Source organism: Chlamydotis macqueenii, chromosome 23 (assembly GCF_036417535.1).
Source record: "Chlamydotis macqueenii isolate bChlMac1 chromosome 23, bChlMac1.mat, whole genome shotgun sequence".
Taxonomy (NCBI): Eukaryota; Metazoa; Chordata; class Aves; order Otidiformes; family Otididae; genus Chlamydotis; species Chlamydotis macqueenii.
In genome coordinates, this window is record NC_141578.1 from 2,917,406 (window position 1) to 2,936,924 (window position 19,519).

At 54.2% G+C, this 19,519-nt stretch overlaps 1 protein-coding gene and 1 long non-coding RNA gene across 6 annotated transcripts; one reads left to right on the forward strand and one right to left on the reverse strand.

Moving 5' to 3' along the window:
* Positions 1-42: 42 nt before the first annotated feature.
* LOC147597973 (uncharacterized) lies at positions 43-5,450 on the reverse strand. Its single transcript, XR_015261003.1, has 2 exons — positions 5,349-5,450; positions 43-1,297 (listed from the first exon to the last, which is right to left on the reverse strand). It is a non-coding gene; the product is annotated as an uncharacterized LOC147597973 (long non-coding RNA).
* KLHDC8A (kelch domain containing 8A) lies at positions 4,444-17,002 on the forward strand. Of its 5 annotated transcripts, none has more exons than XM_086765832.1 (9): positions 4,444-4,750; positions 5,463-5,745; positions 11,606-11,672; positions 11,812-12,239; positions 13,502-13,666; positions 14,931-15,146; positions 15,541-15,642; positions 15,858-15,997; positions 16,243-17,002. In XM_086765832.1, the coding sequence occupies exons 4-9, from the start codon at positions 11,864-11,866 to the stop codon at positions 16,588-16,590; spliced, it is 1,347 nt and encodes a 448-aa protein (XP_086621958.1). In that variant the 5' UTR covers positions 4,444-4,750; positions 5,463-5,745; positions 11,606-11,672; positions 11,812-11,863; the 3' UTR covers positions 16,591-17,002. The 5 variants fall into 5 exon arrangements, with proteins under 5 accessions (XP_086621958.1, XP_086621961.1, XP_086621959.1 ...); XM_086765833.1 differs by lacking the exons at positions 4,444-4,750; positions 5,463-5,745 and adding exons at positions 6,382-7,398; positions 8,086-8,201; XM_086765835.1 differs by having other exon boundaries at positions 4,445-4,750; positions 15,858-16,385.
* Positions 17,003-19,519: the final 2,517 nt, after the last annotated feature.

A 19,519-nucleotide genomic window follows, 5' to 3' on the forward strand; every position in this document is an offset into this window, starting at 1 on the left:
CCAATGTTCTCTGCAGTTTAAATGAAAAATTTTGAGGGCAGATTAGGAGTTAATTCACCAAAATCTATTAAAATATTATTTCTTCAGAATTATACACTGCCATTTCTTACTCACATCCCCCTTTCAAATCTGTTCTTGACACAGTCTGCTCTTGTCCCTTATCGCTGCCTGCTCCATGAATGATTAACCCCGCTTCCTTTGAAGACTGGAGAACAAAACGCCGCTGTTCTAAGTCCCTTTTCTCGCTCAGGCATTCGGCTCTTTTCTCAGAGCTAGATGTGGTCTGCGGAAAACCCAAGGCACTTTGTACCCTGCGCTGGAGTACATTGGCTCTTGTTGGGCTGGTTGGGAAGGGAGATGTGGTGTCCCACTGTAACAGGCACTCGGCGCATGCAGAAGAGACGCAGCTTGTGATACCAGCAAACCACAGCTCCACTTCTGTATTCTGGTAACTGTGTGTGGAGATCAGCTGTTCCCAGCCCTGCTGTGTCTCGCATAAACCCTCTTCCTGGGAACAAACAGCTTTTTTTTTTTCCAGTTGTATATAAACATGGACTTGTGTTTTTTTTTCTAGAAAAAGCACGCAAAGCCAGATGCATCCATAGCCTAACTACTTAGACAGCTTAAAGCTCTTTCATGCTGCTGATGAAATTCTGCTAACTGTAGCTGATTTTGAATGTTACTGTGCATGCAGGGGTTTGTTTTTTTTTTTCTCAGCAACTGTCTTTTCAAAGTGCCTGTCTGTCCTGAAATGATGTCTCTCTGTGTTTGTCAAATGGGCAGCCACAGCTGGTGGACTTCTCCCCGTGGGTTAAATATTCTGATTGAGAGATCCTGGAGCTCTGGGCTCCTGTCTCCACGTATTAAGGTGACTATCTGCACTGGAACCAGCTCAGGGGCCTGCAGGAGGGAGAATTAATTAATTAACTAGTTAATTAACTGTCAGATTGCCAAATCTCCAGAAGAAGCGACAGAGGAGAGCTGAACGCTGTCTCCAGTCCCCTTGCATTGCTCTCTGCTGCTTGTGCCAAAGCATCCTCTCCTGTGTGCTCCAGCTGCTGCTGGCCCCGGCGTATGCATGGTGAGTCTTGGTCCTCTTGCATGTTTTTCCCCTTTATCTACAAGAACTTGATCTCTTCTAAGAGCAAAGTCTCTCACTGGGCTTCTGGGGGTGCTTTTTTGCTGCTTTTTCCCATTTTCTTGCCTCCTGGCCTGCTTGCTGCAGTTCAGCGTGCCTTTCCCAAACGCTTAGGAGATGCAGTCTGGTTGGGCGCTTGTTGGATTGAGTTGGCTCGACCTGAAGCGATGCAGGTAAGAAAGAGGAGAATAAAATGTTACTGTTTGGCTTATTTGTGTAATTTGCAGGGATTCCTGTAACTCTCCTGCTGTTCCCATGGAAACAGATGTTGAATTGCAGGAAACTGCTACAGGTTTTCAGGACTATAATTTTTTTTTTTTTTCCTTTAACAGTGATGCTTCCTTTATCATTTCCAAGCAGTCTGGAAAAGTTCTTTCCCTTTTCGAGGCACAAATCTGGAGTGTCTCTGGGCCAACCTTGTCCTACCTCTTTGAGGTATCCTGAGGGGTGTCCTTAGGTGGCAAGCAAGGTGCTGCCAGGAAAAGATGCCATCAGGAGGGATGCTGCTTTCCTTGGGCTGTTAGCTGCCCAGCGATGGTGGGTTTGTGTCCCTGCCTGTCGGTGGGTAGCAGAGCATGTCTGTCCTTCCTAGCGCAAGCCCTGTGCCATGGGAGGGGCTCATTGGCTGCCAGGAAGATCAGTGCTGTGTAATTTTCACTGTTGAGAAAGCATCTGCTGAGGGAAGCCACCACCTGCCTTTGCGTGAGGGCGTGGGTCTCGGTAGCGCACGGTGTAAGCTCTGCCATTCCCAGTTATTTTCCAGCCCGTCGGGTCCGGCTCATCCACCGGGCAGCCAGGGACCGCACACCTGGGGCTTTACAGCCAGGTTCCCATACCTGCCTCCGTGCTTTTCTCCAATTTAAACTCGTCTGCTTCCCCTGCCTGCCTCTCACTGCTCTTGTCTGCTGCGGCTGTTGATGTGCTGCAGGCTGTTCTTCGTGGGAAGGGAAGGCTGCTTGCATCCATCTAAGAAATTACACTGGCCAGTGAAAGGTCATAAAGAGTTTTTTGGTGTTTATATTATTGCTTTGTTTTTAATTGGGTGAATGAAATGCTTATAAGAGGGAGGGGTATTTGTTTTAATAATAGTTATTAGCATCTGATATGTAGGACTGTGAGGATGAGGATTATTAAGGCTTCCTGGCAGAGCTTTGCCAGGGCCCTGGTCTGTGTCACTCCATCTCCACCCCTTATTTTATCACAATCCATCAATTTTGGCTGCCAGGAGAGCCCTGCTGCTGTACACGCGGCACGGGGGAACCCAACTGCCGCCACGGAGCAACAGGTGGAACGGGTGGACAGAAAGCAGGAAAAAATGAAAAGGACACGCAGGACTTGAGGTCAAACAGTGGTGTAAAAAAAAAAAAAAAAATCAACCCACAAAAACCCACCTGGAACCAAACTCAGTGTCCTGAGCCAGGGTTCTCTCTGGGCCCCAGCCCGTGAAGCAGGAGCTCCCAGATGGTTTGAACACCAGCCTGCTGCTGGGTTTTGCAAACCACTGTTTACCGCTGGTTTTAAACCAGAAACTGCTGTGTAATGTGATTGTAAGGGCCAGCTGCAATCTGTCCCAAGCCCCTTCTCCACGCTCATCCCTAAGGGTCGCCCATCGCCGGGCCGCTTTGAGCCCAGCGCGGGAGCGGGGATGGAGAGGATCTGCCAGCCCCGTGCTTGGGCACCAGCCCGTCTCACCGGCCTGCCCTCCGCTGTCTCCTGGCGCCTTTTCCTTTCCTGTGCTTCCCTACCCCCACAAAACTGAGCTTTCTGCACCCACCTCTCCCATGGTTTTAGAAGACCTGGTCTGATATTTCTTTTTACCTCCTGGGTTATAAGCAGGGAGCTTGCAAGCTTGCTGGAAACCTTCCTTCAGAGCTGCCTGGGCTCATCTGTAAACAGTCTGGTAAATAATAATTTAGAAATACTAAGTGTCCAATAATGCCAGACGGCTAATAGCCCCCCTGTTAAAATCCAGTTTGATGAGGTCTTTTAAAATTTCTTAAGAGGTGAATGTGTTTGTAATGAACATCTTAATGTTTGATTGGCCCCGCGCTTGAGGTTTTTATTTAAATGCAAATTGAATCCTCCCACCGGAAAGCTAACAGGAGGTTAAAATAGCTGGTAGGGGATGAGAATTTGCTTTATGTGGAGTCATTTGACTCAACTTCTCGTTGATTTCCTCATTTTTCTTGTTTTATGGCTAGGGCTGCTTTAAAATAGTTTCCTATCTCAAGCAGCGTGAGCTATCGGCAAGAATAAACCTTGTCTGGATCGCTACGGGGTTGAGCTTGGGGTCAACAGCGAGGGGCTTTTGGAAGCCAGGGCTCAACTTGAAACCTCCTCCGACCGCCTCTGGAGACTGTCACTGGTCCGGGCTGCAGGGAAGAAGAGGCACCGGAGAAGCAAGTCCCTCTTGACATGAAAACACGAGACTCTTACAGCTCTAGAAGTTGCAGGTCTGAAGGCTGTTGGGTGCTTGAGCACCTGATGCCGCTGCACGGGTACCAGAGCGCTGCGTCGGTGGGGAAAGCTGTGTGAGCACAATGCCGAAAGGAGCAGAAATCCCTGGGGACGTCGAGAACTTTCAGAGCTCCGGGGGCTCCTGAAGGATTAGAAACATCTGCTGGGCTGAACTGCAAATGGATCTCTGGGGAGGAGCTCTGAGGCTCAGTGGAAGATGCGTTGAAGGGATCTTTGTCTTACAAATGATTTTTCTGCAAAGTTATTGTGCAACAGCTTTAGGAGCGGAGTAGAGAAGCAGGTCAGGGAAGCGAAAGCCGGGGATGACTGATGGGCTGGGAAAGGCGGCCCAAAGCATCCTACATCCTGCTACAGCCTCGGAGCAAAGCGTGCTTCTTGCGGGACGCCTGGAGCCGGAGCTGCAGCCAGCAGAAGCTCTGGGGTCGCTGCTGCCTGAGCGCCCCTCGCCGTGCCCTCGGTTTCCCCACGGTGGGTGCCTGCAGGGCACGTGTCCATCAGACGTACGCGTTGGTGCTGGGCTCTTCTCTCCCTGAGTCCCAGCCACAACTGGGACCCAGCCTGGGGCAGACCCCAGCTCGGGGAACGCCACAGCAGCACCCTTGGGTCTCTACCTCCCCTCGGAGGCAGCTCCTGCTTCCCAGCTCCTGCTCCCCTATTTTGGTCTGTCTGCCTCCCTTTTCCAGGAGTTTTGTTTTCGCAGGCGGGGAGGGCGCGGGGGAGAGCTGTGACAGAACATCCTGTGCGAGCGTGGGGAGCCATAAAAGGCTTAAATATGGGTCTGGTAACACAGTGTGTACACACACACGCACGCACTCCCCGGCTGCCGGCACCGAGGAAAAGACCAGATGGGGAAACACTCTCTGCTTAATTATCCTACATCTCTGGGAGGGTGAAGATTAGGGCTGCTGGATTTATGCTGGGGTTTTTTTTCGGGTTTTTTTGGGTTTTTTTTTTTTTTTCCCTTCGCTGGCTGCTCCCATCACCGCTCACATCCCCCTCACCAGGGCTGTGAGGTGCAGGGAAGGAGCTGGGGAGGAGGAGGATGCTCAGTGGGCGCCGCGGATTTGGGTGTTGAAGAGTGTTTCTAGCAGAGAGCCGTGTTCCGCCTGGACTCGGTGCGGCTTCCCGGGAGCTGTGAGTACGTCTGTGCTTCCCGGGCGCTCCCGGCAGGAGGGAGGGAATTTCTGGCTGGAGGTCAGTGGGTTACTGGGGGGATGCTTTGGAGGAGGAGACCTGTCTCCCTCCGTCAGGCCAGGCTCTTAATGAGCAGCAAAGCTTTGACTTTGTATTTCTCCCATAAAAGTGGGTTAGGGAGGATGTGTTCTTTTATTTCCCCCCCTCTTTCCCCACCCAGTGGTCCCCAAATCCCATCTTTTTGGCCAGCCTGCCCCACCAGGCAGCCGGCAGCGATGGGCGCGTGCACTGAGCTACCCCAAGCTCTTTACCTTCCCTCCAGAGTGATGCAGCCTAAATACAGAGTGAGTAACAGGAGCTTTATAGACATAACCAGTGAGACTGCAGGGCTTGAAAAAGACCTTCTGTATCTGACCCGTGTGAAAGCGAAGCTGTTTGTGCAGGGAGCAGAGGCAGCGGGGGCAAGGGGAGGAGATGCAGGATGCTGCCGGGAGCTGGACTGGGGAAGGGGTAACCTTTGGCCTCGCAGGTGGGTTATCTTTTCTTTTGACGAAATTATAACTCCCTCTCTCCAAACTGCAATGTGAATAAATCTTACCTTGTTCTGCTGGCTCTTCCGCCCACCCAGGAAAAAAAAGGATGGTCTGGGCTCTTTCCCTGCGCTAACAAGCGCCAAAAAAAAATTGAAACTGCTTTTCTCTCTGTCCCGTAGCCTGCTAAAGCTCCTGCCGTCCTTCTGATGCACGGCTGCCGTGCCGTTAGCTGTGGAATATTTCCTTCCACGACCTCGCTGCCTTCTCCCTAGTAGCAACCGCAGGAACTTGCCTTTGGCACGATGAGGCTGGAAATGATCTCAAGGGGCTGGTAACGGGGGGAAGGGGTGAAGCTGGAGAGGAGGTCAGATCGGTCACTGCCTGATGGCTTCACGTTAAACCGCACCTACGTACGTCTGCAAAGAGAGATGCTCAGCAACAGGAGAAGTAAAACGAGCTGCTGTGAGTGCTGCTGCTTTTTCTTTGCTTGGTACGATTAATTCTTTAATAATTGCAATGCTTTTCCTCTTTCCTTTAAACTAAACAGCCTTTTTTTTTTTTTTTTTTGGCCAGCTGAGTAATTTGCAGAGAAAGGCAGGAATTTTTTTTTTTTGTTATTTTTCTGGGTAGCTGTTACTATGGCAAGGAAACTTGATTCAGTGTGAGGAGAGGTCAGAAATACCAGACTGAAAATTTCATGCATGTTCTGTTTAAAGCTTCAGCTGCCAGGGTTTGAGCGAGGGAGAAGTAAAGGCACCAGACTCCCCAGTTTTCAAAGGCTTTAAAAAAGCCTTTTCTAATTAAAACTTGCAGTTACTTGAAAACCTAGGCTTGGTATTACATGACCTTGCAGGCGAGGACTGTGTAATGATCAAAGCTTACAGAAAAGTTGTGTCTGTACCTCGTTCTGAGTGTCACTGAGAAATGAGAGCGAGCGTTTGGGGTGGGAGCACAGCTTCTCCCACGCTGGGGGGGTGACAAAGATGCCAGACTTTTCCAAAAACCCTGGTCCCATTAAGGACCCCTAATAAGCGGTGAGGGTTTGAAGAGAGCTGTGCCTGTGGGGGTGCTGAGCTCTCTGGACTGTTGTACGATGGGGTTTTGGGGTGCTGGGCTCCTCTGAAAATCTGCTTCTCATCATGGGGCAGAGAAGGGAGCCATCTCCTTTCTCATAACTTGTTTATGTTTTGACAAAATCCCCGATTCTAGCCAACATGGGATGCTTCTGTGATGCCAAGCAGCTCCAGCTCCTTTGAGTTTTTGAGGAGGGGTAGGTGCTGGTCCTGACCTGCCCCATTCCCAGCTGGCCTGGGAGCCAGCAGCTTCCCCAAGCACCCAGGAGAGCAGGGATGAAGGTCTCAGAAGAGCCTGCCCGTGTGCTTGGCCTTGTGCACAGCATCCTGGGCATCCCATACCTGGCACCTCTCACCGTCCCCATCTCTGCCCCTCGGAGCAGGCGAGCGGTGCTGGGTGGTCTGGGGTCACACTGGGAGCAGAAGAACTGAGCCACAGGGGACTGATGCTTCCCAGGGGCTGGTCCCTGCTCCAAACTCTGTGTTGGATCCTGTGCCTGGAGCAGCACTGGGAAAGCACTCGAGTGTTGCTGTAACCTGGAATTGCACTGGGAAGAGTCAGGAGCAGGCAGGGAAGAGCTGGGCTGTGCCTGACACCCTTCCCTAGCAGCGGGTGGAATTCCTGGGGATCTCCGCTCCGTGTCTCCCCTCCTGGCCTGGTACCATGACTGTTCCTTGGGACAGGAATGGGTTCCCTGCACTGAATCAGCTCCTTTTAGCTGTCTTTGTTGAGTCTGTGCTGTGTCATCTCTCCCCGCTCTTTATTTAACAGAGCGCAGGCAGCCAAGACAGAGCAGAAACGAAGCCGCTCGCTCCTGCCTGGCGCTGAGGAGCGGGAGCTGTGGTTTCTTCTCGGTGTTTGTGTGCTATTTCCAGCACATTGTTGTCCCTCTTCCTGCCTTTCCTGTGACGCCGGTCCCCAGAGCGGTGGGAATCGTTACCAGCGATGCTGGCTGGATGGCAGGCTGTCTCCTGCTCGGCGTTGCAGCCCCTTTTCTCGTGTTGGTAGGATTGCCCCGTGCTTATCTGGCGTGGTGTTTAGGTGAGTACAAGAGCTTTTTCTCTGAAAGGAGTAGTTTCTGTAGCAGGTTTCTCTGTCAGGCTGATGGCTGGCTGCCTGTTTTTAACCTGCGCCGGGTGACAGCATGGAACGCGTCGGCGTTTGGCAGGTGGGAGATAACATGGGGAGCGGCGATGTTCTGGGAGCGCAGCTCCTGACGGGGCTGTGATGGGCGGCCTGGGTCTGACCCAGCCCCAGATTTGGTGATGGAAAACTGAGGTCATGCTACCGAGGGTCAGCTGGAGATGGCTTAAGTGAACTTGTGATGAGGTGCCAGGCAGAAGCGTGGTTGTCTCCTGGATCTTTGTGGTATCCCTGAAACGAACGCTGTTCCCAAAGTGAGGGCTGGAGCAGGTGGTGCTCTGGGCGGGACAGCAGCGATCTGGTGCTGGAGGCTTTTCAGAGCAAGTTGGGCAAACGTGGTGTGGGATTAGTTCGCAGTGAGTTGTGTCTGTCCCAGGCTGGGTGAGGGGTCTCTTTCTGTTTCTATCTCTGTGTGGTTGGGGGTGCATACAGTGATGTCTTGGGGGTGGATATCCTCAGTGTGAGCATTAAAAAATAGAAGATTTGGGCGAATCTTAGTGGCTTTTCATCTTCTGGGGCCTTTTTGTAATCCCTTCCATGTGGAGAGGTGTAAATAGGATCTCTCTTCACCCTGTGCTCCTGCAGCCACGCAACATTTAGGGTAGTGCATCAGCTGAGAGAACACCCTGTGGCTCCCTGGCCCTCTGCAGCTGAGGGAATTTCAAACCTGGAGCGGCAAAACTTCTAAATTCTGGAGAGAGGTGAGATAGGAGGGAAAGCAGCCACGCTCAGCAGCACCAAGATCTCTCCCCTGTTCAGCCTGTCTATTATGTTAACACCCACCAGCACCTCTCTTTTACAAATCACAAATCACTGCAGGTAATAAATGCTACTAAAGCAGGAGCTCTCTCAAATGAGCCCGATGTAACCTGCGGGGTGAGGAACGGCCTCGCCTTGGAGAGAGCATCTGGGCGTCACAGCACAGGGAGATCAGCCCCAGGCACCGAGAGGTCCCCGACCCCACCCTGTCCCCCTCTCTGTGGGTGCTGTGTGGGTCTCCCTGCCCAGCCGTGCTCCACAGCCCCCTGGCAAAGACCCTGAGGAGGATGTGGGGGTGCTGTGCTGCTCCCTGAGCTCTTAAATTGGGGATTTCTGTCCTGCACGGGCGAGGACTGTGCCCTGGAGTGGGATCAGCACTGTGCCTGCCATCTCCTCTGATAGAAAAGCAATTACCATTCATTTTGAGTTTAGTGCAGCCGTTTAAGAAAAAGTGTTAAGGCTTCCAATTTGTTTGGTATAATTAAGTGATTATGCCTGGGAGGAGAACATGGCTGCAGCGCGCGGGGGTGTTTGGTCAGCACATTTTGACAGCTCCCGGCTCCGACAGCGCGGTGCTGGCGTTGCATTCCAGTGAGATTCAGGTGATGCTGGAGAGACGGAGACAGCGGGCGTGGGTACGGTGTTCCAGACTGACCTTGGTTTGTGTTAAAGAGCGTGAAGGAGAAGAACGGCAAATTGTGGCAGCTGAATTCAGGCAGAGAGCTTTGCATTTCTGCTGCTGAGGGCGGTGGCTCTCCATCTGCTGTCTGGGACCACAGCTGGGCTGAATTTTGCAGGTCTCTGCTCCACCTGATCTCATGAAAGACTCCCCCAGCACTCTGCAGGAATACTCAGCCATCTTCAGGTGCTTTGAATCACACTCTGGTGTGTTTAAAAAGAATTTTTGGGCAATTTTAGGCAATTATGCTCAGGCTTTGGATAGCCAGAATAACAGCAGAGAAATTGTCTGGCACCAGCCATGAGGCTCTACTTCTGTCAGACGCTGCAGTGGTGCTGATTGGGTTTCATCCCAGGACTGCACTTTATAGCTGAAGAAATCGAGGCGCAGGGCAGGAAAATGACTTCTCAGAGGTTAGGATGCAAATCTGTCATGCTCCTGGAAATAGGAGCTGGCTCTGCTTTTCTAATTTGCTGGCCCATGCTGAATTTGTCCATGGCAATGCATGAAAATTCACCTGGAAAGAAAATAAATTATTCATGGAAGCGATAGCCCAGAGCTGCTCAAACTGCCAAGGCAAAAATCCCTGAGCTGATCCAGTTGCAGGCAGTGATGCACATCAGAGGACAAGGGATTGACGGGAGGGGAGAGCAGCAGCTGGTGATCCAGTCTGTTGTCTGCCCCTTTCTCCTCAGCTGCTGGGAGGAGGCAAAGTGTGGCTTGACTTGCTGCTGCTTTTTTATTGTTGCTTTGTCCTCCTTTGTCCTGCGGCCCCACGGTGCCGGGGATGTGCGCGTGTGCCCGCGCTGGGTCCTGCTGCTGGAGGGTTACAGCCCGAGGAGTGTTTATGGGTTTATCATCAACCGCATCCTGTGTGCAATAAATAACTTTTAACTGCCTATTGAAATGTGTTAGGGAGATTAAGTTAAAACAAACAACCCTGCCTGGATTGATTGGTTTTCAGGCCAGCTCAGACTTGTATGTGGAGTGATTCTGATGGATCTCAGTCCAGTTGTCTGGGACGTGATTCACCGGTGCTTTTCCATCACTCGCCTCTCATCCACGTTTTCAGAGGAGGTATAGGAACTAACACGACTGTGGAAACAGCTCTTCCCTTCCGATGGGCTGCAGTCCTTGCAGGCTGAGCCCTGAGGCAGAGATGAAGAGTTTGTGGGGATGCTGAGATAACGGCAAAGGCCTTGGCTGTGGTCCGAGGGCCACCTCTGTCTCCCTGCTAAACTGATGAACACGAGAGGCCTGAATTTATAGGAGAAATGCGTGGCATCCCCAGCATGCTACGTGTGGGATGAGCCTGGAGTACGACAGCCACAGCCCATCCACCTCTGCCCTGCGTGCAGCCCGGTGCGCCCCGGGGCATCTCCCCGTCTGGGGGATCCCCGTCATTGCTCCTTGCTGTGGTCCCCGGAAAGCACCGGGATACCCAGGTGGCTCATCCGAAGTGAAGGGTGATGAAAGGTGCTGTTGCTAAGCTACAGGCTCTGTCTGCTCTGCTGTCGGAGGGCTCGGAGAGCGGCAGGGCTGTGGTCAGACCTGGGCAGTAAGTGCTGTGGCAGCGCAAGGCGGTGGGCTGTGGGGAGAACTGGGTCAGGGAGTTTTGCAGACCCCACTTGATTACTCCCTGCTCCAGATGAAGCAGCAGGAAACAAGTCTGGTTCTCCTTTTTGGGAGGAGGGAGTCCTTAAGAAACCTGAGGACAGTAACCATTGGTTGCTCTTATTTGTGCTTAGCTACCTTAGGTAGGAGAGAGCAAGTGGCTGTTTGCATCCCACCCCACATCCACATTGCTGTATCAGAGGAAAAAACAACCCCAAGCAGCAGGTGGGCTGAGGCACATCCTTGGTATCCATGAGGAAAAGCCTCAGGAGCCTTTGGGGAGAAGAGGGAACGATGCTGTCTTAGCCCAGAGCAGTGCTCAGCCGGGAGAAGCCTTCTTTGGGTTTTTTGGCAGCCGCTCGCTCTACCCTGCAGTCCTGTCTCCAGATGTGCGCGCAGGTAGCAGTGCTGGGAGAGGCTGCTGCGTCTGCGAGGGTAAAGATAAATCTTAATTTATTTTAAGGACAGTTGTTATACAACCCCAGTTATACAATGAAGGTGGAGGTGCTCAGTGCACCTTACTCCATGCTGGGCAAGTGAGCAAGCCGTTGCCTTTCTCCCTTTCCATTTGCCCTCTGTCCTCCTGCGCTAATTAATCTCATCTGCATGCTTAATGGCCATTTCAAGAGAGGAGATGAAAAAATCATTGTGGCTTTCCAGCGAAAGCTTGTGACTCTGGCCCTGGGCTGCTCTCTGCATCCCTTACAGCTCTGCAGTGCAGCCCGCGGGTCGGGGCTGGAGGGGTGAGTGCTGGCTTTAAACCTTTCCCAATTGGGAGTTACTGGAGCGGGTCCTCCCCGGGGTCTGCAGGAGGACGTACAGAGGGGTCAGGAGGAGTAATCGGGTCAGAGAAGGAGGACACAAGGAAAAGTTCCCCAGCAGGCAGGAAAGCAGCCGGGGAAGTGAGCAGACAGCTTACAGCCTCCTCAGTCTGAATGTCGCTTGGGGGCGGGGATGCTCGGGAAGCAGGGTGACACACTGGCTCCAACCTCTCTTTGCCTATTTTTATTTTTTTTTCCTCCCTTCCCCCTTCTTGTTTTGTTTTATTTTTAGGATCGGTCTCTGCATGAGCTCCTGAGGCAGATCTGGAACTGCAGGATTAACGGAGATGCAATGGAAGGTACCGGGGGGTGGCTGGGTGGGGGTGCTCCGGTCCCTGCTTTGCTCCTGGCTGCTGCAGCTCTGCCGGGGGGAGGATGCTGTCTGCACTTCGTGTTTCTCTCTTGTTTTTCCCTGGCACTCCTCTCTCTGTTTTGCAGCATAGCCAGCCCTCTCCTGTGGGCAGGGACCAATGCTGCCCCACCAGCCGCCATGGAGTTAGCCAATACCAAAGATTTCCAGTGGAAAACCCTCGCCCCGCTCCCGAGCCGCAGGATCTACTCAACCTTGGTGGAGGCTGGCGGGCAGGTGTTTGCCATTGGGGGCTGTGATGACAATGGCATCCCCATGGACTGCTTCGAGGTCTACTCCCCCGAGGCCGACCAGTGGACCTCGCTGCCCCCCATGCCCACGGCCCGCGCAGGGGTGGCCGTGGCCACCTTGGGCAAGAGGATCATGGTGATAGGAGGGGTTGGAGTGAACCAGATGCCGCTGAAGATCGTGGAGATGTACAACGTAGATGAGGGCAAGTGGAAGAAGAGGAACTTGCTGAGAGAGGCGGCCATGGGCATCTCGGTGACGGCAAAAGGCAAGGAGGGTTCAGCCCTTCCAGGGAGGGAGGGATGCTCCGTGGGGAGGGTTAGCATTGGCTGATGCATCGGGAACAAAAGCTTTCTGGGCAATGGCACAGTGTTATGTTGTTCTCCAAAACCTTTCCTGTGCTTCTAGAAGTTGAGCCCCTGTGTGTTTGTCATGTCCCACCCGCTAAAAGCGATTGTACTGGAAGCGGCTGAAAGCAGTTCGGCCCCGGGGCTGCTCTGTATCATCAGCTCTGGAGCCACGAGGGCCCTGGCTGTGCTGGTACCCAGGGGAATTTCAGACAGGTCCAAGCTCCAGGGTCTCAAACCAAACTTCACCAGGGCTTTGTAGCAAATTCTGGTCCTTGTGTGCTGCAGATGCTGGAAAAATAGGAACAGTGCTGCTGGCTGAGCGCAGCCAGGCTGGGAGGACCTGGCTGAGCTGTGGAGCCAGAGTGAAGGTCTCAGAGCCAAAGAACAGCTCTGGTTTGAAGAGACATCTCTGATCCAAACCCAGAATCAACCAGGAGAGAGTCAACTTTGTGGTCATGGGCTGAAATCACTGCACGAGGAGGGAAGGCGGCTGGCCTCGTGGGGAACTCCTGCGTGCTCCCCCCGAGAGCTTAACCGCTGCCTTAACTGGGGCTCGTTAAACGCCGGCGAGGCCCTGCCTTATCAGCCCATCTCATTTTTTTAATTTCTAAGCAGAGACGCGGAGCATTGATTTCCTTTCGCGTACTCTGCCGCGCTTTGAAGAGCCCGGGGCTGGGAGCTGTGTTCCCGAGCAGCGTGCCCGAGGTCAGCCAGCTTCCCGCCGTGCCGGGGATTACAAATCTAAATCTCCAGGCAGCTTCTTTGAAAGCTGCTCGGTTTGTTTGCTTAAGTGGGTTTAAAAGCTACCGTCAAGGAATGTTTAAAAATAATGTTTACCGTCTTGGAGATGATTTTCTCTCAGAGTGTAAGCTTGCCTGACTGATAAGGAGGGGTCAATGTGGTGCAGGAGGCCAGGAACAGAAATAGCTGCCCAAATCCTTGCTGTGTGCAGGCTGGCCTCTGCTTGCTCAGCTGCCTTGGGGGGCTGCCCGCAAGGGCAAGGCTGCTGTCGCTGCTCTCCTGAATCTTGTCTGTGGGGAAAAACGCGTGTAGAAGGAGATAGTGCAGGTAGCCAGGTCTGATCGCATCGTACGACGGCACGTGTGTTTTTGCAGGGGGGGTATTTGCGATGCTTTACTATAATTTGTGGGGGTTTTTTTTGCTTCTTGGCCCCATCCAGACTACCGAGTCTATGCGGCCGGCGGGATGGGGTCTGACCTGCGGCCCCACAACTACCTGCAGCACTACGACATGCTCAAGGACATCTGGGTGTCGCTGGCGGCCATGCCCACACCCAGGTACGCTGCCACGTCCTTCCTGCGAGGCACCAAGATCTACGTGCTGGGTAAGAAGCCGTCCTGCCGCCTCCTCCTCCTCCTCCTCGGGCAGCAGCTCCTTTGATCTGAGCTTTGAGAAAAGGTTTTTGGGAGTGCTCCTCTCCGTCCCTACCTACTTTCTCACGCATTCAGAAACACCAAGCTTGCTTTTGAGCGGGGCTGGTGTTGGGTTTGGATTCACAGCTCCATAGCGAGCACCCAGCAGAGCCCCCGCACCCTCGAACACCCCGGGAGCTCGCCGCTCTCGCAGCAGCTCTGTGCGGGCGAGTGGCCTCCCCTGTCCCAGGCCCATCCGGGACTGCTGGCAGCCGAGGGTGCAGCTGGTCTTGGCTCAATTTGCAGCCCTGCAGCTGCAATAAAAGCCCTTGGACCAAAGTAGTGAGTAAAAATACTTCTGTGCATTTTATATCGGCAAAGTACCGTGCAGCTTCACAAAGGGTCTGCCTTTGGCAGAGGGAAGACCTGCGGTAGCTGGGAAATGCCAGACCGAGCCTTTTGCAGGGGATGATTTTCATTAATTTTGCCTTGCAGAAAGGGAAACTGAGGCAGGGAGATGTTGCTGTAGCTCGTGGCCAAATGGCACGTCAGGATCAAAACGCAGCAGCCCTGATTACTCAAGCTGCCAGACAGCCCTGGCTCTCGGGGGTTACCAGAAAAGACTCTTTGATGTATTTTGCAGTTTGCTGGCTGCTGGCGAACAGTTTGTGGGCCCGGTAGCGAGAACAGGCTCTGCCTTCAAAGGCACGCTCAGCGTCTGAGCTGAGAATAGCTGTGTTCATCTGCATCCGACGCTGGAAGAATAACACGCATCTCTGGCAGGGGTGGCAGCAGCTGCTCTGGCTCTCTCCGGCTCCATCAGGGCTTGCTGGATTGCACTGGTGTTGAACTCATCTGAATTGCAAAGGCTCCCCAAGTGCTGATCCCTGCTCTGCTGTGAATTTGTCTTGATTAAACTGGTGCATATTAAGCGCCTTCCCGCGCTAGCGACCCACTGCTGCCGGTGTGGAGGGAAGCTGAGGGTGTGATTCATTGAAAAATGAAGCGTTTTCATGGCATGAACCTGCGGTTGATAGGAGAGGGAGAGCAAGGGTGACAAGTTACCTGGCTCAGCAGGCTCTCATCCCGGTGACTTGAGACCTGAGGACATCGTATTGGCTGGCAGCTCACTTGCTCTCAGCTCACCCCAGGATGGATGCTCCTCTGGTTCCTGCTGCTGTTGGCTTGGTGCTACCAGCCACGCTGACCCTTTTCTTTCCGTCTCCCCTGCCCCAGGTGGAAGGCAGTCCAAGTACGCTATCAATGCCTTCGAGGTCTTTGACACGGAGACCAGGTCCTGGACCAAGTTTCCCAACATCCCCAACAAAAGAGCCTTCTCCAGCTTCGTGCCCACGGAAGACAAACTCTTCAGTCTCGGGGGCCTGCGGCAGGGACGGCTCTACCGGCAGCCCAAGTTCATGAGGACCGTGGACGTGTTTGACATGGAGCAAGGTGGGGGCTGTCCCAGCTCTGTCCTTTCCGGAGGAGCAGGGCGGGTGGCACGCAAGGCTGTGCTTTGGGGTTTGCCATCGTTGCAGAGGGCAGAGCTGTCATCTGCTGAGTCCTGGGACTGCTGGTGCCTTGAGCCCAGCCCAGAGGAAGGCCTGCAGTCAGGATTAACAAGTCAAGGCAGCCGTGGGGGGAAACCATGGTCCTGAGGCAGCTGGGTTCATCAGCTCCCTCCTGACATGGTGATGATGAAGCTGACTCCTGCATCATGAGATTTTATTACCCCAAGATGGAGCAGCAAAACTACACTCCTACAAGCAAGTAGGAGGTCAGAGAGGCAGATGATTTCCCAGAAGTGCATGCTCCTGCAATGCCCTGTGTGTCCTCTCTCTCCCAGGTGGCTGGATGAAGATGGAGCGCTCCTTCTACCTGAAGAAAAGGCGAGCAGACTTTGTGGCTGGCTACATAAAGGGCAGAGTAGTCGTGGCTGGGGGACTAGGTGAGGCACTGGGGATGGTGGTTACACTTTAAAAGCATGAGAGACTCGTGTGTTATCGTTACGGGGGGAGAGATCCTGGCCTGACTGTGCTGAGGGAGCAGGGAAAGGGACCACATAAGGGGATGGGGTCCAGAGCACAGACACTGTCCCAGAGCAGACAAGGGATTCTTGCTGGTGCTTCCCAGGTGACCCAGTGCCTTGTTTTGTGCTTCCAGGAAACCAGCCAACTGTCCTGGAGTCTGCAGAGGCCTTCCACCCTGAGAAGAACAAGTGGGAGAGCCTGCCCCCCATGCCCACCCCACGCTGCGCCTGCTCCAGCATCGTCATCCGGAACTGTCTGCTGGCTGTCGGCGGGGTGAGCCAGGGCCTGAGCAGTGCCGTGGAGGCCCTGTGCCTCTCCGATTCCTAGCTGGCTCCTGCCCAGTGGAGGACCCTGCCCCTCGCTGCCTCCAGCAGCAGAGGTGGTGGTGGTGGGCAGCTCCCAGCGGCGCTGAGGCTGGGGGAGCATCACCCAAGCTGCCCTCGGAGCCTGGCAGCTCAGCTCTGCCTGCCAGCAGCCAAACTCATCCTTCCTCTCCCTCCCGGGCACTGCCGTTCCAGCTCCACGGAGGGAAGGAGCATTTTGGCCAGGGCTCCCCTCCGGTCATCGTCAGAGCTCTACGGGGAAACGCAGATGAAGCTGGTGTATCATGTCTCCTGCCAGCAGGAAGGACTGTGGAGATCAGGACATCTCCCTGCTGCCATCCCGACCAAAGACGATGGGTTTGGAGGTGTTGGGAGTATCCAGACAGGCCAGGGAGAACTGATGTGATGTCCTGGAATCTGTGTGCTTCCCTGCACAGATCCCCTTGGCTTGCAACAAGGGAAACTCCTAACCTGCAGCCAGATCCAGGGGATCGTTCTTTTGCCTTCTCAGCAAGGCTTTTCCTGCAAACCTGTAGCATTTGACTGTCACTTTGCGAGGGGCTGCCAGCGCTCCTGGGAGCGATGGATGCCCAAGGGGCTGTTTTGGCTAGAGCGAAGACCTTACTTTTGGCACAGGACTAGCATAGACACTGCCTTTACTGAGTTTCATGCAGAGATGTCCTCAACCTACAGTATTCCAACTTGGGTTTTAGCATCTTTTAATTACTTCGGGATCAGCAAAACTGAGCCTTGCCTCTGGTTCTGGAGCACTCAGCCTGGGACGGGGCAGTGGCTTTGGCGATAGCTTTGCTGCCAGCAGAGCCAGAAGACCCTGGTTGTCACCTCCTCTTTGGTTTCGTTCTTCCTGGACAGTTTGTAGGAGGGCTGTCTGAACCGTCAGCTTAGAATTCTAGCCTGTAGCAGTTGCCCCATTAAAAGCTGACTTCAGAAAAGCCCTCAGACTGTATGAAAATACGGGACCCAAGCTCAAAAATGGGGTGGGGGTGTCCTGTGCCTGGGGCGCTGCCCCATCACTGCTTCCTTTCTCAGGTGTCCCATCCTTCTTTTAAAGGGGTTCCTAGGGATGGGGAGGGTCCCGGTGGCAGCCCCTCCGTTCAGCGCAGGCGGCTGCGGGGCTCGGCCGGTACCGGTCGCGCAGCACCGAGGACACCGTGCGGCGGCGGCCGCAATGGCAGGGCCGGCCCCGGGCTCCCGGGATGCCCCGAGCGCTCTCCCGGGGCGGGCAGGGACCGGTCCTACCGCCCGCATCCCCCCCCAGTCCTCGCTGCCCGGGGCCGGTGCCCCCCGTCCCTGCCCGTCGGTGGTCGCGGCAGCCCTGTCAGCTGCGGGTCCCCTCTCTCCGGTCTCCCAGAGCCGCATAGCTGGGATGAAAAGGGAAAAAGCACCGGCAGCAAACAACCTGCTCGCTAATTATTTACATCCCACCTGCTCGTCTCTGGCAGCACAGGCAGGCACAGCAGCGTCTGTCCCCGTCCCCTGTCATGTTCCCATCTGTGGTCCTGCTGCTTCGCTCCTTCAGGCAGCGTGGTTTGGACGGTGGTGTAAATGCAAACATCTAACTGTGGAAAGGGGCTCTACCCCTGACACAGACACGCAGCCCGGGCCGGGGTGGAGAAGCTGCCCACTGCAATGCTGGGTTGGGCTCCAGGCCGCTGGTGAGGAGCATGGAGCCCAGCTAAAATAATCTTATCGTAGAATCACGGAACGGTTTAGGTTGGAAGGGGACTGTTCAAGCCCACCCAGTCCAACCCCCTGCAGGGAGCAGGGACATCTCCAACCAGATCAGGTTGCTCAGAGCCCCGTCCAACCTGGCCTGGAATGTTTCCAGGGATGGGGCACAAACATCTTGACATAGTGCAGTTAGGGAGGGCTCCAGGGCGAGATCTGCCGGGGGGTGAGGCTGCAGGGAACGGTGAGCGGGGTACTAGGGCTGAACACTTCTGTCTTGACAGCATCCCGGGGTGCTTAAAGGGCTGCAGAGCTGAGGGAAGGTGCTAAAAGCACTCCTCTCTGCATGTACTGCCTCCTGATCCCAGAAAGCTCATCAAACGTCCCTTTGAACTGTAAAAATCGGAGGAGGATGGAGGAAGAGAGGGAGCCTTCTCTTCTAGAACAAACCCCGTCTCTTCCCAGCACAGCAGATCTCCATTTCAGCCGCCCCTGCACAGCCGAGAGTCTCCGGCTATTAATGAAGTGTTTTCCTTTGTCCTTAAGGAACCTTTCCCACACACGGCACAGCCTGCTGCTCCTCTGCTCTTGCTTTCTCATTAGCCCTCAGCCCCGTTCTTTGCAGCGAGGCCGCGCTGGTGGAGGCTCAGGGTTCAGTGCTACCGGCTTTGTTAAGCTGGAGCAAGGGGAGGAGGAATCTGCTCCCTTTGTCTGCCTGCAGCACAGCTGGGGGCTGATCCTTTTGCTTTTTCTCCCTCCAGAAAGGCTGAAGAGAGCGGCAGACAAAGCAGCGTCATGGGAATAACCCCGCTCTAGGATTTAATGAAGAGATGTCAGGGACTGGGGACGAGGCTGGGGGGAGACGGTCGGTAATCAAAGCTGGGGATATGCCGAGCATTTAGAGAGGGAGAGAAAGAGGAGCGCTCTGAGTCGCAGCACAGGGAGAAGTGGGCCCAGGTCAGCTGCCTTTATAGTGAAAGCCAAGCTCTTGTCACCAGGATCCCTGCGTGTCCCCAGAGCCGCTGTGTCACTCTGCGGCGCTGGGTGCTCCTGGCTGGGGGTGCTTTTCCCCACAGTGCTGCTATGCAGAGCCAAGATTTTACAAAAGCTTTACACCTACATCTCATTTGGACTTTTCCAGGCACAGTTCCCACCCTGAGCAGCTCTCCCAGGCGTTTGTTTCCATGTCTATCCCAATTTCGGGGGCTGGGGGCTTCCCGAGCAGCCGTGAGCCCTCGCTGTGACCTGCAGCGTGCTCTGCAGCCACCTCCCACTCTGTCTGCTGGCTTCTCCCCAAAATCTGCTGGGAAAGGCAGTTGCCGAGGCTTCAGACACTTCCAGCACGCCTCCGCTGCACCGTGCTTCCAGATAACGCCCACTCAGAGACCTCTGTACCTGCAGAACTGAAGCGCTTTCCCCAGTAATAACAGCGTTTGCTTTTCCCCAGCAGATCGTAAATGGCTTAGCAGGCACCGAGAGGCAGCCAGGCAGCAGGAAGGTGAGAAGGGACCCCCCGCCGAAGGAACCCGGCTGTGTTTTCCAACTAATTTTCTTTAATTATTTCAAGAAAAGGTTTCAAACTTCTAAGCGTGCTTTCAAGCTGTTCTGCTGGGTGGCAGAGCAGCCCAAGGTGGGGCTGGAGGAGCTCTGTTAAGTAATCATGGAATAAGAGATTTAGTGAGACAGCTGCAGAGGCCAGGGAAAATCAACCTGGAACTCGAAACACCGAGTACGTTACAGCCCCTTGCCCTGAACTGTTTGAGTGTCCACCCTAGACGTCCAT

Coding starts and splice junctions, on each gene's coding strand:
- KLHDC8A (XM_086765832.1), top strand. CDS start 11,864: ATGGAGTTAGCCAATACCAAAGATTTCCAGTGGAAAACCCTCGCCCCG. Junction 13,667..14,930: donor CACCAAGATCTACGTGCTGG/GTAAGAAGCCGT, acceptor CCCCTGCCCCAG/GTGGAAGGCAGTCCAAGTAC. Junction 15,998..16,242: donor GTCTGCTGGCTGTCGGCGGG/GTGAGCCAGGGC, acceptor CTGCCGTTCCAG/CTCCACGGAGGGAAGGAGCA.